Source organism: Urocitellus parryii, chromosome 2, assembly GCF_045843805.1.
Source record: "Urocitellus parryii isolate mUroPar1 chromosome 2, mUroPar1.hap1, whole genome shotgun sequence".
Classification (NCBI taxonomy): Eukaryota; Metazoa; Chordata; class Mammalia; order Rodentia; family Sciuridae; genus Urocitellus; species Urocitellus parryii.
The window spans coordinates 217,090,444-217,109,661 of record NC_135532.1 but is presented as its reverse complement, the minus strand read 5'-3'; the positions used below and the strand labels follow the sequence as shown (position 1 = coordinate 217,109,661).

Here is a 19,218-nt window from a genome sequence, read left to right as displayed (position 1 = left end):
GGTTTGCACTGAGAGTGAGTAAACTATAGAGTTCACTACTTTTTTTTACCCACATTTTCCTTTCTTTTTTTTTTTTTAAGATGTTGATGGACCTTTTTTTAAATTCATTTATTTATATGTGGTGCTGAGAATCGAACCCCATGCCTCACACATGCTAGGCCAGCGCTCTACCACTGAGCCACAGCCCCCGCCCTCCCACATTCCTTTTGAAGTTCTTCCCAGCGATAGATGAGCTAATGGTTATATTTGTCAGAGATCTCAGATGCTTGACATTGGGTACAAATCTTTGGAGCCTTCTAATTTCTTCAACTTGTTTCTGGTTGGTTGGTTGGTGAAGTGGACACTGTGATATACCCAAAATAGAGATTTGTCTCTGTGTCCTCTTGGCTGTTGCCCACTTTGGGGATTACTTCATCCTGCAACAAGCCACCCCACCCAATTTCCACCCCTTCACCAGGGTAGCCCCTGTCCCACTGCTGACCAGTGTAGGTACATCTCTTGCTCCATCAAGGGTCATCCTTCCCTCAAAACTCCCCAGAGAGTCAGCAGGCCATCATACTGTTACTCCACCTCCCCTCTGCCAGCCCTGCTTTCTCCCCTCGCTTTCCCCCGGTAAATCTCCTGCACAAGGACCTCTGTCTCAGAGTCTAGAAGGCAGCGGCCGTTGGTTAGTTGGTTGGCTGGCCAGCTGGCTGGTTGTTTGGGTAGCTGGTTTTGTTGTTGTTGTGACTGGCTGGTTGGTTGGTTGGCTGCCTTGTTGACTGGTGGTTGGTTGGTTGGTTGGTTGGTAGGTTGGTTGGCTAGTTGGTTGGCTGGCTGGCTGGCTGGCTGGCTGGTTGGTTGGTTGGCTGCCATGTTGACTGGTTGGTTGGTTGGTTGGTTAGTTGGCTGGCTGGCTGGTTAGTTGATTGGCTGGCTGACTAGCTGGCTGGCTGATTGACTGGTTGGCTGGTTGGTTGATTGGGTTGACTAGTTGATTATTTTATAAGCCAAAGTATTTTCCCTCTACTGAGGGGAGTAGAGCCATTGTGACCTTTCTTAGAATGGAAGAGCCCAAAGTGGACTAGACTAATGAAAGGGTTTCTGAAAAAGATGAAGTTAGGCATAATCTTCCCAAGTTATTGTCAATATTAGATGATTGATCAAACTGTCTCCTAGATTTTTTAACAAGAGCAGTTTGAAATACTGTCTTCTCAACCTGGTCTTTTAAAAACTATCTCAAAACCTCACTCTGAAAATATGTTCAGATTGTCTTTCTGTGTCTTCTAATGCCAATCACATTAAAAATCTTTCTGCCTCCCTTAATCGTAAGCTAGTTCTATAGAGATCTAGAGACGTATCAGGGTTCCGGTTCTTAGTCATATTGTTCACTTCCCTCTTTTGGCCCAATCATTTTTTTACTAAAAATTGCTTTAAGAAATCAACTCTGGTTTCTATGTATTTGAGGAGTCAAGGTCATCCCTATCACCATGTCTCTCAGTTTTTACAGTGTGATTTAAGGAGAGGGAGAGAACATTCCCAAGATGCGCAGGGAGTCACCAGGGGAATTCGTTGTGCCTGTGAATGGGCCACACAACACACACACAGAGCTGCCGTGAGGAGAGGAGAGACGTGCTTTCCACAAGCATAATTTGGTGCAGATCATTTGACAGAGGACAGAGTGAGCCCTAGCCAGGATGGCTAAGCTGCTTTGCCTGTGCCTACCGCTACCACACCCAGTGCCTGGCTCTAGGGGTTGACTGCCCTGTTTTGGTGAATTACTAAATTAAGCCAGAGCTGAAGATTTAAATGTCTTTGGGGTCAGTCGTCGGTGGAGGGGCAGGTGTGAGACCACAGGAGTGGTGGGGACCCTGGTACTGCAGATCCCTGATTTCCACTAAAGGCACCTGCTTAGCCCAAAACACATGGTATTCAGGGCCACAGTGCCACATCCTCCTTTCCCTTCACCCCCCAAAATGTAGGAACACAGTTTCTATGTGAAAGCCCCTAATTTTATTATTTCTTTTTAAGTGTCGGAGGCTACCAGTTCCCAAGGAGTAAACTGACTGGGCCATCTTGGCCTGAGAGAGGAAGGACCAGCTCTTATGCCTCAGGCCCTCTGGTGTAAAGACATGAACCCAAGTCTTGGGCTCTTGATATGAACACACAGATTTTCCTGATGAGTGAAGTCAGCACCTCCATTCTCTTTTGTGGTGGTGAGTGTGGGATCTTATTAGTTGTGTATTTGGGCTTATCTTTCCTTAAGTACATTTTCAGGATTGCATTGCTTCATGAGGATGGCAGGGTACATGTCTCTTCATGCGACTTACTATCTGACTTTTAAGTAGTCAGCAAAGAATGCAGCATAAGAAAGCACATGCAATAGCCCTGCCCGGATTTCTCACTACAGACATGGAAACAGGGTGTGTGGATGGAATGGAAATAGTAGGTAAGAGCACACATACACTGAAAACTATTTCTGAGCGGACTCCTCCTTAGTTTTAAGACTGGGTGTGGAGTTGTTGAGATTGTGTTTCTCTCTGGTGTTGACGATTTCCAGAGAAATCTGGCTCTTTTCCTTTTCCTCCATGAACTCCTTGCCTTTTGATCTATTTAGTTCAGCCAGTCACTCACCAGGTATTGGTGTGGTGTTCCTATGTCCCCAGCACTTGGCCAGGCTGCCTGCGAGAAGCTTCCAGAACAAGTCCTGGCCAGGGCATAGTAGTCTCAGTCCTTCCCACTTAAGTAGGAAATCCTGCCGGGGAGGAGCAAGGTTCATCCATGGACATCAACATTAGGAAGTAGAGCTCATCCTTTTAAGGTGAAAGAATAGATTCTAGGGAAAGAATTGAGCCTAAGGTGGTGAGAGCCACTTCGCACTAGAATAAATACAGCCAGGCATCAGGGAGCGATGCTGGTCATGGTGGATGTTCACCGCCCACTCCTGGGCAGCCGTTCTTGCCCAGGTTTTGTTCACTGCAGATTGTGCCCCTGGCTGAGAATGGCATCAAAGCAGAAGTCAAAATCCGTAATCAAAGCAAGGTGAGTCTGGAAAGGAACAGACTAAGGAACAAAAGAAGAAATGATTAATTAGGGTGGCTTTAGGCCCTAGTAATCTCTAAATAAATGTTACCTCCCTTAATCCTCATCTGCTGGTCTCCAAGTCATTAAGTCTAGTTTTGATTTGCCTGTGGCTATTTCTTCATCTTAACATGGCACAGTGTTTTTCCAAGAAGTTGCAGAGGGGTGGTTAATCTTTATGTACTAAGGAAAGGTTGAGGTAATAAGGAAGCAAGAATTAATGGGAGTCAGCACACATGGAATCAACAAACCAGATGGAATCTGCGGAGAACTGTGACCCCTGTCTTCAGCAATAAATCTCGACACACTCCTCCTCCCAACCTTAGATGGGTGATTTCCTTTTCTTTCTTTCTCTCTTTCTTTCCATGATGATGAACCATGAACTTGAACTGACCTTGGTAGGTTCACTGAAGTGTGCTTAGCATTTCACCTTTAGCAGAAGGAACCCAGAGCACGTTTGCACCCATCACCTGTGGCACTGGCATAAGTAAGCCATTCATGTAACTTTTGTATTATCCAAACTATTTGCACACTTTCTTGTTCTACTTGTAAAAGTATAAAACGTTATTCCAGACTTCTCTGTTCTTTTCAAAGTGTCAGCGATGTGTGCCAGCAGGCTGACATTTATTATCACTTCTTCAGTTTTCCTACAGAAGATGAAACCTGTCACACTTAAAAAGTAATTTTCTTATTTCAGATTTAGAGTTTGGTTCTCGTTCATCCTCAGGGATGGAGAACTTCCCTGTTTTCTTCCGCACATTCTTTAGTAGTTAGAGCCCTCAGAGCCCATCCCAAAGGAAAGTTATCTGCTCTACTTTGCATTTTCTTTGAAACGCTGTCACTTTGCTTTCCATTTTTCTTTGAAATGGTGACCCTTCCTTATGGCCAAGCACATTTTCCCAGAATTAAAGCAACACTAAGAGCCAGAATCCCTGAGTCCACATCTGGCCTCCCCTGAGCCATTCCCTGATTACCTCTGAGAGTGGCTAAAAATAGAAATTCCTTTATAGCTATCAAAAAGAAGAATGCTCTTCCTACTTTGTTTCTTCACACTCGCTGGTTATGAAAAGGCCTAAAGAAAACAGGGAATTGAATCACACCACTGCTTAGACAAATGGTGTCCAAATGTTCTTGATCGTGAACCTCATTCTTTGAGTACCTCTGCCAGGCGAGCATTTTATTTGTAAATTCTGTATAAAGTCTGCTTTACATGGCACACCTTATAAAACATGCCATAAAAGAAGGCAAGGTGAGCATGTATTAAGGTGGACATGTTCTTCCCTCACGCAGAGGGTCGTGCCCTGCTGCGTGGGCCCAGAAGCAGGGCAGAGGCACCCGAGGAGCATGGAGGTGGAGGGACAGTGCTGCATTGGCAGGGAAGGGCTATAGACATTAAATACCAGCAAGTCTTCCCCAAACAGAAGAATACAAGGCCTGCCGTCGTCCCAGGAGCTATACACCAGGGTAAAGGGGTTTTTTTTTTAGCCTGGCATCTACTTAGTAGGTTGCCATTTTTCCCAAAAGACCTTTGCAAATTGCTTCCTTCTTCTCTGTGCGTTGGTCGACTTCCCAGTCAAGCCTCAGTTTCCCTCCCTGGTCGCTTGGTTTTGTCCCAGGCTTCCTGTGTGGCCTGTTGCCAGGGCCTTGTCAGCTCTGTGGGGTTTATAATGGGTGTTTGAGGTCATCCTAGCTGCGCTGTAGGAATGCTGTGAGGGGAATGATGGAATTCAGCATAAACCTCAATTTTCCCTCACCCAAAATAGAAACTTCTTAATGCAAATACCCTCTAACTGCTTGGAGCCAGAGGAGGCAAATGCAGGTTAAAGAGATTCATTTATGGCTTTTATGGTGTGGGTGGAAGAAATGCAAAACATCTAAAGCTTTGAATTGACTAAAGCATTTCATTTCTTTGTTAGCTTCTAGTTTCATTTTACTGTTTTGAGTGCAACGTTTAGTATGCTTTTCAAGAGTTCTAATGAGACTTTGCTGTGGGCACTGCTGTCTCCAAATCAAACAAGAATCAAGAATGTACTTGTCTCCCAAACGACAAGCAATGGACAACTAGGAGAGTCCCCCCGTCCCCCCCCCCACCTTTTTGTTTGATTCACTTTGACTATCTGTGTATTTTTTATTAGTGCATCACAGTTATACATAATTGTGGGGTTCATTTTGACATATTCATAAATGTATATGTTGGACTTCACTGTATTTCAGTCCTCACAACCACCGTCTCCCCAGCTCTCTTTCCTCTCCCTGATCCCCTTCCCCTACTTCTATTGTTCTTCCTCAAGGTTTTTAATTGGAACATTATAGTTACACATAAAAGTGGGATTCGTGTGATACATCCATACATGCACATGGGGTGGTTCAGTAAATTTCATTCCAGTTCCTCCCTTCCCCTCTCTGCCTCCCTCCCCCTAGGTGCCCCTCCTCTGCTCCATTGTTCTCCTTCGATTTTTCATGTGATCTCTCTTTTCTTTAATTCCTTATTTCTAACTTCCATAAATGAAAGAAAACATTTGACCTTTGACTTTCTGAGTCTGGCTTATTTCACTCAGCATAACAACAAATGGCACAATTTCATTCTTACTTATGGCTGAGTAAAATTCCATTTTGTATATATATATGTACCACATTTTCTGTATCCATTCACCTACTGAGGGACACTTGGACTAGTTCTATAACTTGGCTGTTGTGAATTATACTGCTTTAAACATTGGTATGTACGTGTTGCCATAGTATGCTGATTTTAATTCCTTAGGATAAATATTAAGAAGTGAGATAGCTGGGTCATATGGTGGTTCCATTCTTGTTCTTTTGAGAAATCTCCATACTGCTTTTCAGAGACTACTAATTAGTATTAGCAGAACCACCAACAATGCATGAATGTGCCTGTCCTCCACTCCACACATTCTCCAGCACTTATTGCTATTTGTATTGTTGATGATTGCCATTCTAACTGCAGAAAGATCTCAGTGTAGTTTTGATTTGCATTTCCCTGATTGCTAAGGGTGTTGAACATTTTTTCATATGTGTGTTGGTCATTTGCATTTTTTTTTTTGAGAAATGTCTGTTTATTTGCCCAGTTGATTTTCTTTTTGTGTGTGGGTTAAGTTACTTTTGTTTCTAAAGGTTTTTTGTTTGTTTGATTTGCTTTGTTTTTTGCTTGTTTATTTTTGGTGCTAAGTTTTTTGAGTTCTTTATGTATGCTGGATATTAATCCTCTGTCAAGAGAGTAGCTGGCATAGATTTTTTCCCTTCTGTAGGTTCTACATGCTGTTGCTTCCTTTGCTGTGCAGAAGTTTTAATTTGATGCCATCCTACTTATTCATTCTTGGTTTTATTTCTTGACTTTATGGGTTTTATTAAGGAAGTTGGTGCCTACTCCAACGTGTTGGAGTGTTGACTCTGTGTTTTCTTTTAGCAGTTGCAGTGTTTCTGGTCTAATCCCTAGGTCTTTGATCCACTTTCAGTTGATTTTTGTGCTGGGTGAGAAACAGAAATCTCGTTTCCTTCTTCTACATCTGGATATCTAGTTTTCCCAGCACCACTTGTTAAAAAGGCTGTCTTGTCTCCAACATGTGTTTTTGGCATCTCTGTCAAGGATCAGATAAGGGTCTGATGGCTGTGTCCCTGTGGGTTTCCTCTGTCTTCTGCTCTGTTCCATTGCTCGTCACGTCTGCTTAAGTGGCAGTACCTTGCTGTTTTTGTTACTGTAACTCTGTAGTGTAGTTTGAGGTCAGGTATTGAGATACTACCTGTATCACTCTTATTAAATCTGCCTATGCTTCTCTCCTTGCAGCCAAGGAGACCTCAGGTGGCAGATCCTAGGGGTCTCTCTTCTAGTCTAGGGCCCTGACATGTTTTGTGATTCCAGTTATTTTATTTTTGCCAGAAACTTCCATTCCAGCCTCCTTACAAAATGGTAGGTATTATCTTGACCTGCTCCTATTCCGATCTAAAAATGGAAGTGCTCAGGTTTGATTTCATGGAACTGGTCAGTTCAAAGGCAGGTACAGAATTATGTTTTGCTAGGCTTTGGGGGCAGCCTTGTGGAAGACCTATCATTTCTATGAGCAAAAACAGTTGAACGATCTTTACATACCTCACTTCTTTTTGTTCCTCGTTCATATGAAATTAAAACAGTGAATTCCAGTGCGCCAGTACTGTTGTCTCAAATGGACAGAAGGGTTCCAGTTTTGCCCACAAAACCAAATTTGTGTCATGGTTTTTTAAAGAAAAGAGGAGGACAATGGAATGAGTGTTCTCCTGCTCCTCTGTTCGCCTTTTAATGCTCTTTACCAAAGTGGACTCCAGGAGAGAGAAAAGAAGGCAGAGTGGGACCACAGGGAGGGCACTTCTCTGAGCTCTGCAGCAGTGCTGTGTCCTCTGTCTCCACATCCCTTTCCCTCAGTCCCCCCACATACACCACCACGCACACCACAACCCTGACTCCAGGCATATGCCTCCAGGTCCCCCAGGCAGGTCCCCGCCGTCACACAGCGCCGTCCTGACTGAGCACTTCCTCCTTGGTGTTGACGCACACTACTCTTCAGTGTTCCAGGCTTTTTAGAATAAATGTATTTGGGTATTTTCAGGTTGGGAGCTATGGGTAATTTGGCAACGCAAACACTGTAACTGGCTTCTTATGTAACCCTGCGGTTGGCAGCGAGGTTCAGTGCATTGAAATGAAGCAACGCTCACTCACTCATCCAAAGATGACTTTTCCTTTTTTAGGAGAGATAAATGTGCTGCTTTGTTTTTTCCTGTTGCATACATTGTTTTTAATTATTGGCTGACTTTAATGATACTTGCTTTGAAGTTAATTTTTAAATATGAATGGGAAGGTCTATTTAACTTTTGGAAGTTGAAGCACTGGTCCTGTGTGTCCCTAACCTAGAGAACACTTAAATAACTTGAATGCTTTCAGGTGATAATGAAACTGGGGAGAGGAGGAGGGACCCAGGACCAGACAGCATAGGAATCCAAACTGGTAAAGTGCTTAGAAGTTAGAGTTGCGACCTTTTGAAAAAACTGGAATCAGCCTTCCATCCCAAGGTGCTCCAGCCTGGGCATCTCATGAACAAGAGGTCCCCTATACTAGCTTTTCAATTATAGTGTATATTCTTTCCATTTTTTCTTTCTTTCCTAAATAAAAAAATAGTCTGAGTCTCTAAACAGACCTCCTTATTTTATTTATTTTTTTCTCAGTTTCAGAAGCTAGATTCTCTAAAATATTTTGGGTTTGGTTTTTCATGGCCCTGGGAATGGAACCCGGGACCTGAGGCAGGCTCTCTACTACTGAGCCCCACCCTCAGCCCTCTGAAATGGTTTTGTATCTTTGCCTGAATTCAGTAGCCATTAGAAAATGAGCCAAGTGTTGTACCCCCTATTTCTCAAGACTACAATAATAAAGTTTTCAAATGAAAACTCTTAAGATTGCTTTAGTATCTCTTCCCACCATATTCCTGTAGAACACAAGTGGGAATTGGGACATTCATCCAATAAAGTTCAATTGGAAAAAACAAAAACCAAAGGGAAACACTACATTTCAAAATAAATCCCACTTTTTTCTTTAAAAGCAGAGTTCATTGACCACGACAGATTTCAAAATGTTTTCTCTAAGGCCCTAGCTGAAACACTGATTGAGGCTGTCAGGAAATTACAGGGATCAAGCAACTCATCAAGACTTGGGGTTCGAGGTCTCCCGGAGCCTCGAAGTGGCCCTGGAGGCTAATTGCTGTTTACTGCAGTGGACCTTCGTCCTTGTTCTTCTGTAACATTTTCCATCTTAAGAAGGGCGGTCCCATTCAGCCTCGGAGCATGCCGTCTGAGTGGCTGAATGGAATTACTACCAGTGGAAACTATGCTGCGAGAGGGTGGACAGGGCAGCTGGGAAGCAACCTCAGCTGGTTTTCCATCCTCCAGAGCAGAGTTAATTAGCATAGGGAAAATGACTAAGGTGTTGACGTCACCTCTTTCCAGTAGAAACTTACACTTTGTCCCTGTCTGCCTGCGAGCATGCAGGACTTGACTCAGGAATTTGCTGTCCAAACAGGATGCTCTGGACGCTGGGCTTTTTTTTTTTCTTTCCCAGGGGCCTGGCCCTCCCCCTCCGTGCTTTATAAGCGCCGGCTCCAGAAGGGACCTACAGTCTCTTGGAAAAGAAGCTGGCTGCGCGGGCCTCTAGTGCTCTCCCTGTAAGAAAGCAGGATGCATTTTAGAAACTTTAACTACAGTTTTAGCTCCCTGATTGCCTGTGTGGCAAACAGTGAGATCTTCAGCGAAAGTGAAACCAGGGTAAGGCTTCTCATGTAATGTGATTTTTCAAGAGTTTTCAAAGCATTATGCTAATTAGGACTATTAACTGAAATACGTGTGGGTGTGTGGCTCTCTTGTGGGTTTGGGGGTTTTGAAATAAGTCCATAGTATTTTGAGTCTTGAAAATCAAAAGCTGTTGCTTTAGGAATTAAGATGAGGGAATTTTTAGAGATCTCAGAATTTGAAAGCATCTAGGTTACTGGACCAGCTTCCTAGCAAGGCAGAGTTTGGAAATGGCATGGTTTTCATTCCGAAGGTGTGGGTGGACATTTCCAGGAGGCCTCTTCTCACCTGAATAGAAACACCTCTTTACAGCTGGAGTTCAGAAGAATTTGATTTCTTCTTAGGGAATAAATATCCTCAACTTATTGCGTGTTTATAGTAATTATAAGGGTCTGCTTCTAGCTTCCAGATTAGACTAGCTAGAGAAAAAGCGCCTTAGCAAATCATCACACTGGGATAAATAATTTAAATGTGGGATTAATGTGCCTCCTGGGCAGCAGATCTCATTGAGGTAATTACTAATTAATATAATTAGTAATTTTAATCGCTATACTTTTCTTCTTCCTTTCGTTAAACTGTCAGATATTTTGTTGATAGCTACCCAGCTATCTGAGTTTTTAATAATATACATAAATGAATATTGTGTATGTTCTGTTTGAGGGATGGTGTTTGTGTTATATGCTTTATACCCAAAACCATATGGGAACACGCAAAGGTTTTTTTCTTCTTCTTTTTAAAATCAAATTTAACTTCATAATTGTGTACTAGGATTGTGATCTGGGACCATAGTTTGCTTTTTTTTTTTTTTAACTAGATCGTACAGCATATTCTAATGCTATTGAACCACTATAATAACTAGATTCGAACAAATAAGAGAATGATGTGGTAGGAATGGGGATTTAGCAGAGAATGTGGATTTCTCTGTTCTGATCCTGAGCCCTGAGTTATATTCTAAAATTATTCATCAAAGTCATCTCTCCCAAATTCTGAATCATAACTTCAGAACTACACAGTTGGTCACAGAGCTACTGATGAGGTCATGCGAAATGCCCCATCTAGCGAGACACCCTGGCAGCTGGGCCACCGGAGAGAGGTGGGGAATAGTAGCCTGCGGCCAGCAGAAATCGCTGTCAGGCGCGTCCTTTCACACGTGCCTCTGCAGAACCCCTGGTGGGAAAGTCACAGAAACGCTGGGGCTCAGGAGCAGCTCAGGCTTGTGCGAAAACGAGGCTGGGAGCTGCTGCCCCTCCCGCGACCACCTGCCCCGGCCACAGCGCCGCTTTCCTGCCGCAGCCGCGGGGGAGCGCTCCGGGGACCAGACCCTCCCTTACCAGCCGCGAATATTCCTGCAGAGGGTCCGCGCGGTGCGTGAGCTATTTCCTGCTCGCCTGCGCGTAAGAGGGCACGGTGCTGGGATCCCGGCGCTCTGCCGCCGTTCACACGGGTTCCTACAACCTGTCCCAAGTGTTTAGTTTGGAAAAAGACTCCAACAGCGTCTAAAAGCCCGTGCGATCTTCCTTGAAGTCCCCATTGCCCACCACCCGCTGCCCCACTCCACCCCTGGCAGGTCTGTCCCCAGAGCTTCTCCCCGAGGCTGGTGGGCCGGTTACTGAATCAGAGCTGGTAATCCCACCGCTGGGCGTTTCGTTCTAGGAGCTCGGGATGTTTCCGACTTTTCACTCTCTCTCATGACATGTGCCTGTCTGTGTTCAAGCCAGTGCAGAAATGGGTCCATTTGCAGTACATCAATTTTAAACCAGCATCATTTTAGAGAGTTAAAAGAAAAAGTAAAAGACTAAGATTTTTTTAAAATAGTGGGAATTTTTAAACTACTTCCTTTAAGAAATGCAAGACTTAAGTTCATTGTGCAATTTAAAAAAAAAGTTTCCTAAATTAGCTTCACTTAGCACTTTAAGCCCTAAAGAAATATTTGACATACATAAAATCGCCCTTAGCTAAATGGCAGGATTGGAGTGGGCCAGGATAAGGAAGTTCATAGGAATATCAGGCCTAGGAATAAGGAATTGCCAAACTGAACCTCCTAGGAAAATGCTCATTCTGCTTTAAAAATAATTTTTTTTCTCTTATCATAAGAAGTATTTAATTATTGGTATTGTTCTGCTGATTAAGTGAGCTTAGTAAGTCATCTTCTTACCTTCTTATAAAAATCACCTGTAATTGTAATTGGCCTAAAAGGGGCTCTGTCGGCTAAGGATGTTGCTCAGAAGTAGAGTGTGTGCCTAGAATATGCACCAAAAATACATAAAGAAATGGCAGCATCTCCTTAAGAAGGAAGTTAGGAATTCTTGAAGTGGTTGGTAACTCATTTCTTTACTAAGCAATGTAATGATGTCCTTTAGTCAAAGGTCACATGCAGATAAATTTCAACTCCTTTTATTTTTATTGTTATTTTTCAGGCCAAATTTGAATCCCTCTTTAGGACATATGACAAGGACATCACCTTTCAGTATTTTAAGAGCTTCAAACGTGTCCGAATAAACTTCAGCAACCCCTTGTCTGCAGCTGATGCCAGACTGCAGCTGCATAAGACTGAGTTTCTTGGGAAGGAAATGAAGTTATATTTTGCTCAGGTGAGTCAGGAGTCAGGTGCATTGGCTATGAATGCATCTCTCTTCTCTCTTCCCAGCTGTTTTTTTTTTTTTTTTTGATGGTACTATGAATTGAACCCACACCCCTTTTTTAATTTGGAGATATTTGGAGACAGGGTCTTGCTGAGTTGTTGAGACTGGCCTCAAACATGCTATCCTCCTGCCTCAGCCTCCTGAAACATTGATACTACAGGTGTGTGCCACTGTGCCCTGCTCCTCCCATCCTTTTTTAAGACCATCTATACATTGATGATGTTATATATGGAAAACCCAAGAATTCATCTCAAGAAGGCAAAATTAATGCTCTGAATTCTCAGTCTTGTACTTATTTTAAGAAGGCAGTGAATTTGAGAACAACCTCAGAAATGACACTTGGCCTTCTGGAGTTGAGTAGCAAGAGAGAAAGCACGCACACACACACACACCCTCCCCCGTTCTTCTAGCGAGCTTGCAGGTGTGCTCGGGACCAGGGCCATTTCCCAGCTCTTCCTGGAATCACACCTGTTTCACCTGGCACTTGGCCTGTCCTTTCACATCTGCCTTCCAGAAGCTGTGGCAGGTGCTATTGACACTGCAGATCTTCACTGCAGGGCAATGACCAGTGTTGACTTCTCTCCTCAGACTTTACACATAGGAAGCTCACACCTGGCTCCGCCCAATCCAGATAAGCAGTTCCTGATCTCGCCTCCCGCCTCTCCGCCAGTTGGTTGGAAACAAGTGGAAGATGCTACTCCAGTCATAAATTATGATCTTTTATATGCTATCTCCAAGCTTGGGCCAGGTAAGCAGTGCCCTGCAGGCAGGAGCGGGGGTGCACAGGGAGAGTTGGCTAAAGACCTGCTGCTCACAGGTCAGGGAGGATCCCCATTGGCCCGTTTAGCTCCCTCCTGAGCCAGTGCAAGTGTGCCCTCCCTTTGTGTTCTTCCACATCAATGCCACTTGTGCTATGAGTGTGCATTCCTTGGGAAGGTGTGCAAGAGCCACCATAACTGCTCATTAGTCCTGCGCACCAGGCCCTCGATGGGCACCCTCACCCATGAATCCATCCCCTCGCCCAGGGGCACAGCCTGCATGGCTCATGACCAGGTCTCTCTAGGTGCCAGTGCGCAGTGGAGTCTCGAAAAGGGAAAACCAATTATCCTTATAGAAATTTCAGTTTTAGTCAAGGTAATTACTCCCTTGATTTCGTTGATCTGATTCTCACTTGACCTTTTTAATGGGTAGGAAAAAGAGAACCAGGGATCATAGTGAAGAAAGAACCTCAGGCCCTTGTCCATAAAATGGGTCTTACCCAGTGGAGTTGAGGTCATCATCCAACAAAAGACACTTCACAGTGCCTGACCTCAAGTTGGTACTCAATCCGTGGTCTTTGAAAACAGTCAAGTGTGGTGGGTTCCTGTCCTGTGTGCTAGGATTTGGCTGAGTATGCAGAGAGGAGAGGGGGTCTTGGAGGGAAGAAGTGTGAGCTCCCCTTCTGTCCCGCCCTTGGAGCAAACTGGATACATGCTGAGACTGTCAGCTCCTCATTTCTCCTTGACCAGCAGTCTGATGTTCCTTTGGGTCAAGGGTTTTATTTTCATGGACCATCAGTAATTTCATATTGAAAAGATTACATTTCTGAAAACATTGCCCAAATGGAAATTTCCCCTGTGGTATAAAGCAAGAATCACATTACCCACTGCTAATCGTGGCTTGAAGGTCAAGGTCAAAAATGGTCAGTTGGAGGAAGTGTGTGTCCCTCCACAGCAGCTCTTGGTGAGAGGCATTAACAAAGCTGAGAGCTGCATCTATTGGTGTCCTAGAGACGGGAGCAAATGGGATCTCCCCCTGGGGAGAGGTGCCCTCCTGCTCTGGAGGACAGAAGTGCCATGAAGGAAAATTCCTCAGCCTCCAGAATCTACCATGTCTTTACAGAAGACCATGGAGAAGGCTTTTGAAAACAGACATAATTTGCCCTTGGTTTACTTAGTGATGGGCTGAATAGTATTTCATATGTTGGCTGTACTTTTCAGGATTGCAGATTTTGCAGTGATAGCCCTAAGTCCCAAGCATTCTGGATTTTGCAGTAAGGATTTGTAAAGAGGCCAGCACCTCCAGTGACCCGTCTGACGTCCCAGACCTGAATGCTCTGAGGGAGCTGAGGCTTCTTCAGATGTAATGACACTAGCACCCAGTCTCCAAGAGACAAGGCAGCCCTCCTGTGTGAGGGACAGTGCCTTCCTTGAGGAGAGGAGCATGCAGGGAGGCAGAAGGCTGGGAGCCTGCTGCTGCTCCTTCAGCTGGAAATGAGCCTCTGAGGAGCTCACAGTGGTGGGTGAGGAGCCTCCTCACTTGCATGGAGCTTCAGAGAAAGTCTGCACGAAGCCTTAGAAGAAAACTTACCCGAGCCACCGCAAGGTGGGCGAGCTGAATCCTTAGCATTTCCACACCTTCTAGCATTGCACCACTAGGGATCAGCCTTCTTCTTCTTTTTTTTTTTGCAGTGCTAGGGATTGACCACAGGGTCTGTGTGTGCTGGCAGAAGCTTTACCACAGAGCTACATCCCCAGCCACCTCCATTTTTAAACATAATTCTAGGTAAAATTCATCAGGCATGCATATCATGAACCAGGTACCACGGGCTTTGTGGACATTCACTCATGCCATTAGCTCTGTGAGGTTGATGCCTTCGTTGTACCATTTTATAGAGGAAGAGAGAGGTACACAGCAGAGTGAGACAACATGCCTGGAGCCCTGGTACTACAGGCTCGCAGCCCACGTGGCGGCCACACAGTCACACTGCCTCCCATCAGCACCCAGTGGTCAGACTCCCCACAGCCAAGCTGGAGCCCTGAAGGGATGCCCAGCTCCTCCATTCGTGGCCAGGTTCCTCAGTTACAGAAGGCTCTTCCCATCCGTGCTGGACCAGAGTGGTCTGACCTTGAGCCTGGTCAAAGTCAGGCTGGCACAGAACAGCAGAGCATGCTTGGCTCCAGGAGGCCAGCAGTTTTGTAAGAAAGGGACCAAGGGTCAAGAAGGCGAAAGGAGCAGCTGACCCGGTGCAGCTACCTGCGTCTGCACACTCGGCCTCCGCAGGTGTCCCCGTCCTGGGTATACGCTGCCCTGGTGGAGGCTCAAGATGTCAGTTCCCACATATGTTTATCCTTCAGCATCTTGTTCCTGAACTGATGTTCCTCACACCACACTTGGGGCCTCGCTGGCAGACAGGGAGCCTCTGGGTAGTTAGTGTAGGGTGCCTGGTGACATGAGAAGCGTCAACTAAAAATACACATTCCATTTATTCCTGTCCCATGCCGAACTCAGAGTCAGACACACTGGAAATGAGTCTTTTTTTTAACGTAGCACCAAAGAAACGTAAATGCAAAATGTGTCTGTCTGTCTCAGCCCGTTGAGCGTAGGCAGGAGGCGGCTGGGCAGACCTCAGTGCTACTCCGTTTGTTCCTGTCATGGCACCCTCCAGGTCTCGTCTGAGTTACCCTGCCGTTATTTCTTCCCCAGGAGAGAAGTACGAGCTTCACGCAGCCACCGACACCACCCCCAGTGTGGTGGTCCACGTCTGTGAGAGCGATCAAGAGAACGAGGAAGAGGAGGAGATGGAGAGGATGAAGAGACCCAAACCAAAAATCATCCAGACAAGAAGGCCAGAGTACACACCTATCCACCTGAGCTGAACTGGCACCGGGCGAAGAAGCATTCTCAGTCATACTCACAGGAGGAATCTTTTACTGTGGAAGTGGCCGGTCACAACTTGGGAGGTGGCAGCCGTGACCGCTATGGCAGAAATCCAGTTCATGTTGCTCAGAAGAGAATCAAGGCTTCGTCTCCTTATTCTGATGCTGCACCTCAGTCCACGTCCATGGCACCCAGGAATGTCTTGGGCCAATCACTGAGTTTGTTGTGATCGCACAAGGACATTTGGGGACATCTTGAGAAAACCAATAATGATAGTGTCTTGTACTTGTTCTTTTCTGGTAGGTTCTGTTTTCGCCTAGGGCAGGTTGATCAGTGGGTCCAGGGAGTGCTTTCCGCTTCTAGCCAGTGTACAGGGTTCAATCCCAACTGGTAGGAAGAAGCATCATGCAAAGCCACCAAGTGTCTAGTGCAGAAAGGTTGTGAAAACAACCGCAACGCCATGTGGAATTGTAGCGTCTCATTTCTTCCCTCATGTTCGAATGTCTGTGCATGTTTATTACTGATTTTCAAGACTAACCTTTGTTTGTGTATGAAGTTACGCATTGTTGTTTCACATCCTTTGGGAAGTAGGAAAGTATTGGGAATCTGTCACCTTCCAGATCTTCAGCTCTTTGCATCCACATGTGGAAGTGTACCTGGAAGACCGTCTCTCGGCATCCTGTCCAGTGTAGCACGTGACTTGTGCTCCTGCAAAAGACGCTGATCTGAATTCCTACTTAGAATAGCTTATACAATTCAGAGAATAGCAGTTTCACTGCCAATTTTTAGCAGGTGAGAAATTTTAGTTTAGGTGTTTGGGTTGGATATCAGTCTCCATTGTTTCTTTATGTAGTAGTTTCTAGACAAGAATCATAACCAAAGGTCGCTTTGGGAACTATTGGTTGAGATAGTTGGTTTTTCACCCCACTGAAACATCCAGATAAACTTGTAAATAGAGCTGATAGCATATATCCATACCTGTTGTACTCTTGGGTGAAGAAACGTGGCCGTGGAAGGATAGTGTAAGCTGTATTAACCTACCTGTGAATCGTATGTTGTAGAAAAGCCGTCCACGTGTTTAATGGGATGAACTCAAAGCATGTAAAGTGAGTAGTAGATGTGTGTTGATATGAGAAGGATGCAGTGCCTTTCCCCATAATTCCTGATGGAATTGTTACACTAGGTGAACATTTATAATTTTTTTCTAGTTGTAATGTGTATGTCTGGTAAATAGGTATTATATTTTGGCCTTACAATACCATAACAGTCTGTCATTCTGAAATACCTAATGCCAAGTAACAGTGCATGCTTTGGAAATTTGGAAGATGGTTTTCTTTGGGAAGCAAATACGTTTGCATTAACTTCTTGGATTGTTCATAACAAGAAATCGATTGAATGTTCTCAAAACCCTGTTTACAGTGCTTGGTAGGAGGGCACCGGTTAGGGAGAGACCATTGCATAGCTGTTCAAGTGTTTCTAGTTAAGTGCTTTTAAACTGGAGAGGCTAACCTCAAAATATTTTTTTTAACTGCATTCTATAATAAATCGGCACAATATGCTCTTTCCGGAAAGTTACTTGTTTGTCGTTTGATTTCTAGGATTAATCTGTGAACCCGTTCAGTTCTGCAGCCTCAGAGGACACATTCCTTTGTCACTTTGAACTGAAAAGCTTCTAATTCTGTGCTGTGGTTCAGAGTGTCCACTGTATTGCAGTCCATCACTTAGAAAAGGGCAAATTGGATTAAATAAAAAGCAAAATTCTGAGCATTTTCTTGATATAGAAAATACTGTTTATTAGCCCCTGCTTCAAGCAGTAACTTTTTTTTTCTTTTGCGATGTTGGGGATGGAACCCTAGGGCCTCAGGCATGCACTCCTCCTGAGTTATGTTCCAGCCACCAGTAATGTTTTTAAGCATTAGTTTGATGAGTTTTCTGTTTAGAAGAATGTCCACAGAAGATGCTAACTTATAAAGGCCAGTTATGTCCAGAAGATTCGTCTGCAAGTCTCTGTCTGAAAGAGTTGTGGCCACCTCTTCCCAGAGCTCTTTCCAGAGGGTGGCGAGCTTCCTGGCCAGTCCTCAGAGCCCTCAATAACCCCGTGTGAGATGGAATCTTTAAAAATGACACTGATCTTGATCCAGATTAACATTGGGTAATTTCACTATGAAAATTCACATCCACTTTGGTTTTCTTTTATAAAATACACCATCCTGTCCTTTTCCAAGAGCATTTGCATATTTGAAAGCCATTATGTTCAAAGCTGCTTTCCATGTGCTCAGAAACCCACGTATCAATTCAGTCAGTCTGATCTGATTATTGGACAGATTCACTTACTGATCACTTAGGGACAGGAGGGGAGTATTTCCAAATAGAAATACTAGAAATATGGGGTGAGGCTATTATTTATCATCATTTTGAACAACTAGGAGCCTGTTACAAGCAGCGAAAGGTGAGCTGTTTGCTGGCCCAGGACCTGAGTTCTTGAACGGCCCTGGAAGGAAGTTGGAAGGTGTCATTAGTTCCCTTGGATTCCCAGTGGGTCCCCTTACGTAACTGGGGCAAACACTGGTGACCCCACTGCTGGTGAAACTGACAGACCCTGTGAACATCCTTGGCGTGGACACAGTCTCCTTAGAGGATCGGGCATGTGAGTGTGGCAACCCCAGCTGGGGTTTTGTACTCAAGAGGACATTAGGTTATGGGCTCTCAGGCTGCTGGATCTGAAAGGCCCCCACGTTAGAGCACACCCAAGGCCCACCAATTTCCTTTTCTGAGAGGGGCTTCGTAAAATGCGGAATGACGGACATAAAACAGGCAGAATCATGCACAACATACTCTGCCATTGATTGAACACATTTCTTAAAGAGGTTTTGATAGATCATACTACGGAGCTGGTGGGAAGTAACTTAGGGCCATATGAAGAAAGCCCCTGAAAATGTATGCGAGAGTGGATCATGGCCATTCATGTAGTTATTAATACTGGGGCCTAAACATTGATTTTCAGTCAGCAAGCATTTAGTATCTTACGTTGCCAGAATGTCATGTGAGCTCATGCCCACAGGAGATTTGGGCCACCAGAGAGCTTTAATTTTAGGTAAAATGTGCAGAACTCACCAAGAAGTAAATCGATTTTATAGCATATTAAGTTGCAGAGGATTAAACACACCACGTGGGCACGTCACGGGAACACTGAAGGCACAGCTGGAGTTTGTCCTGCTTCCCAGCGTCTACAGAACTCCGCGGAATGTTTGCCTCGGTGAAATAAGCGCATCCCAGGAACATTCACCTAAAGGTCAGCAATTCAGAAGGAAGCCCATCGGAAATTGACATTAACATTACTCAGGACAAAGGCTGGCCATGGGTGACATTCGTTGCGGTTCCCTGGACTTGTGCCTCTGCAGTAGGACATGGAGGGATTTTTTTTCCCCAAGTACATTGCTGCACCTGTAGGCAGTCTGTCCTTCGCCCTCCCTGCTGCTCGTGAAAGGTCATTTTAATCCTGGCCATGAGTAGGAAAGACAGGGGCATTATTTGCAGGTGATTGAGATATGAG

General features: G+C 44.7%; 1 protein-coding gene across 2 annotated transcripts in view; it reads left to right on the top strand.

The window, feature by feature from the left end:
- Nucleotides 1-16,719, top strand: part of Rcan1 (regulator of calcineurin 1) — an 83,598-nt gene extending 66,879 nt beyond the window's left edge. The window contains exons 1-4 of one of the 2 annotated variants that reach the window (XM_026393556.2): nucleotides 9,137-9,360; nucleotides 11,802-11,975; nucleotides 12,615-12,774; nucleotides 15,492-16,719. In XM_026393556.2, the coding sequence (XP_026249341.1) occupies nucleotides 9,274-9,360; nucleotides 11,802-11,975; nucleotides 12,615-12,774; nucleotides 15,492-15,664 (594 nt within the window). In that variant the 5' untranslated portion in view covers nucleotides 9,137-9,273 and the 3' untranslated portion in view covers nucleotides 15,665-16,719. Of the gene's footprint in view, nucleotides 1-9,136; nucleotides 9,361-11,801; nucleotides 11,976-12,614; nucleotides 12,775-15,491 lie in introns of those variants that run through there. The other variant, XM_026393555.2, reaches the window with a different exon arrangement.
- The last annotated feature ends 2,499 nt before the right edge of the window (nucleotides 16,720-19,218 follow it).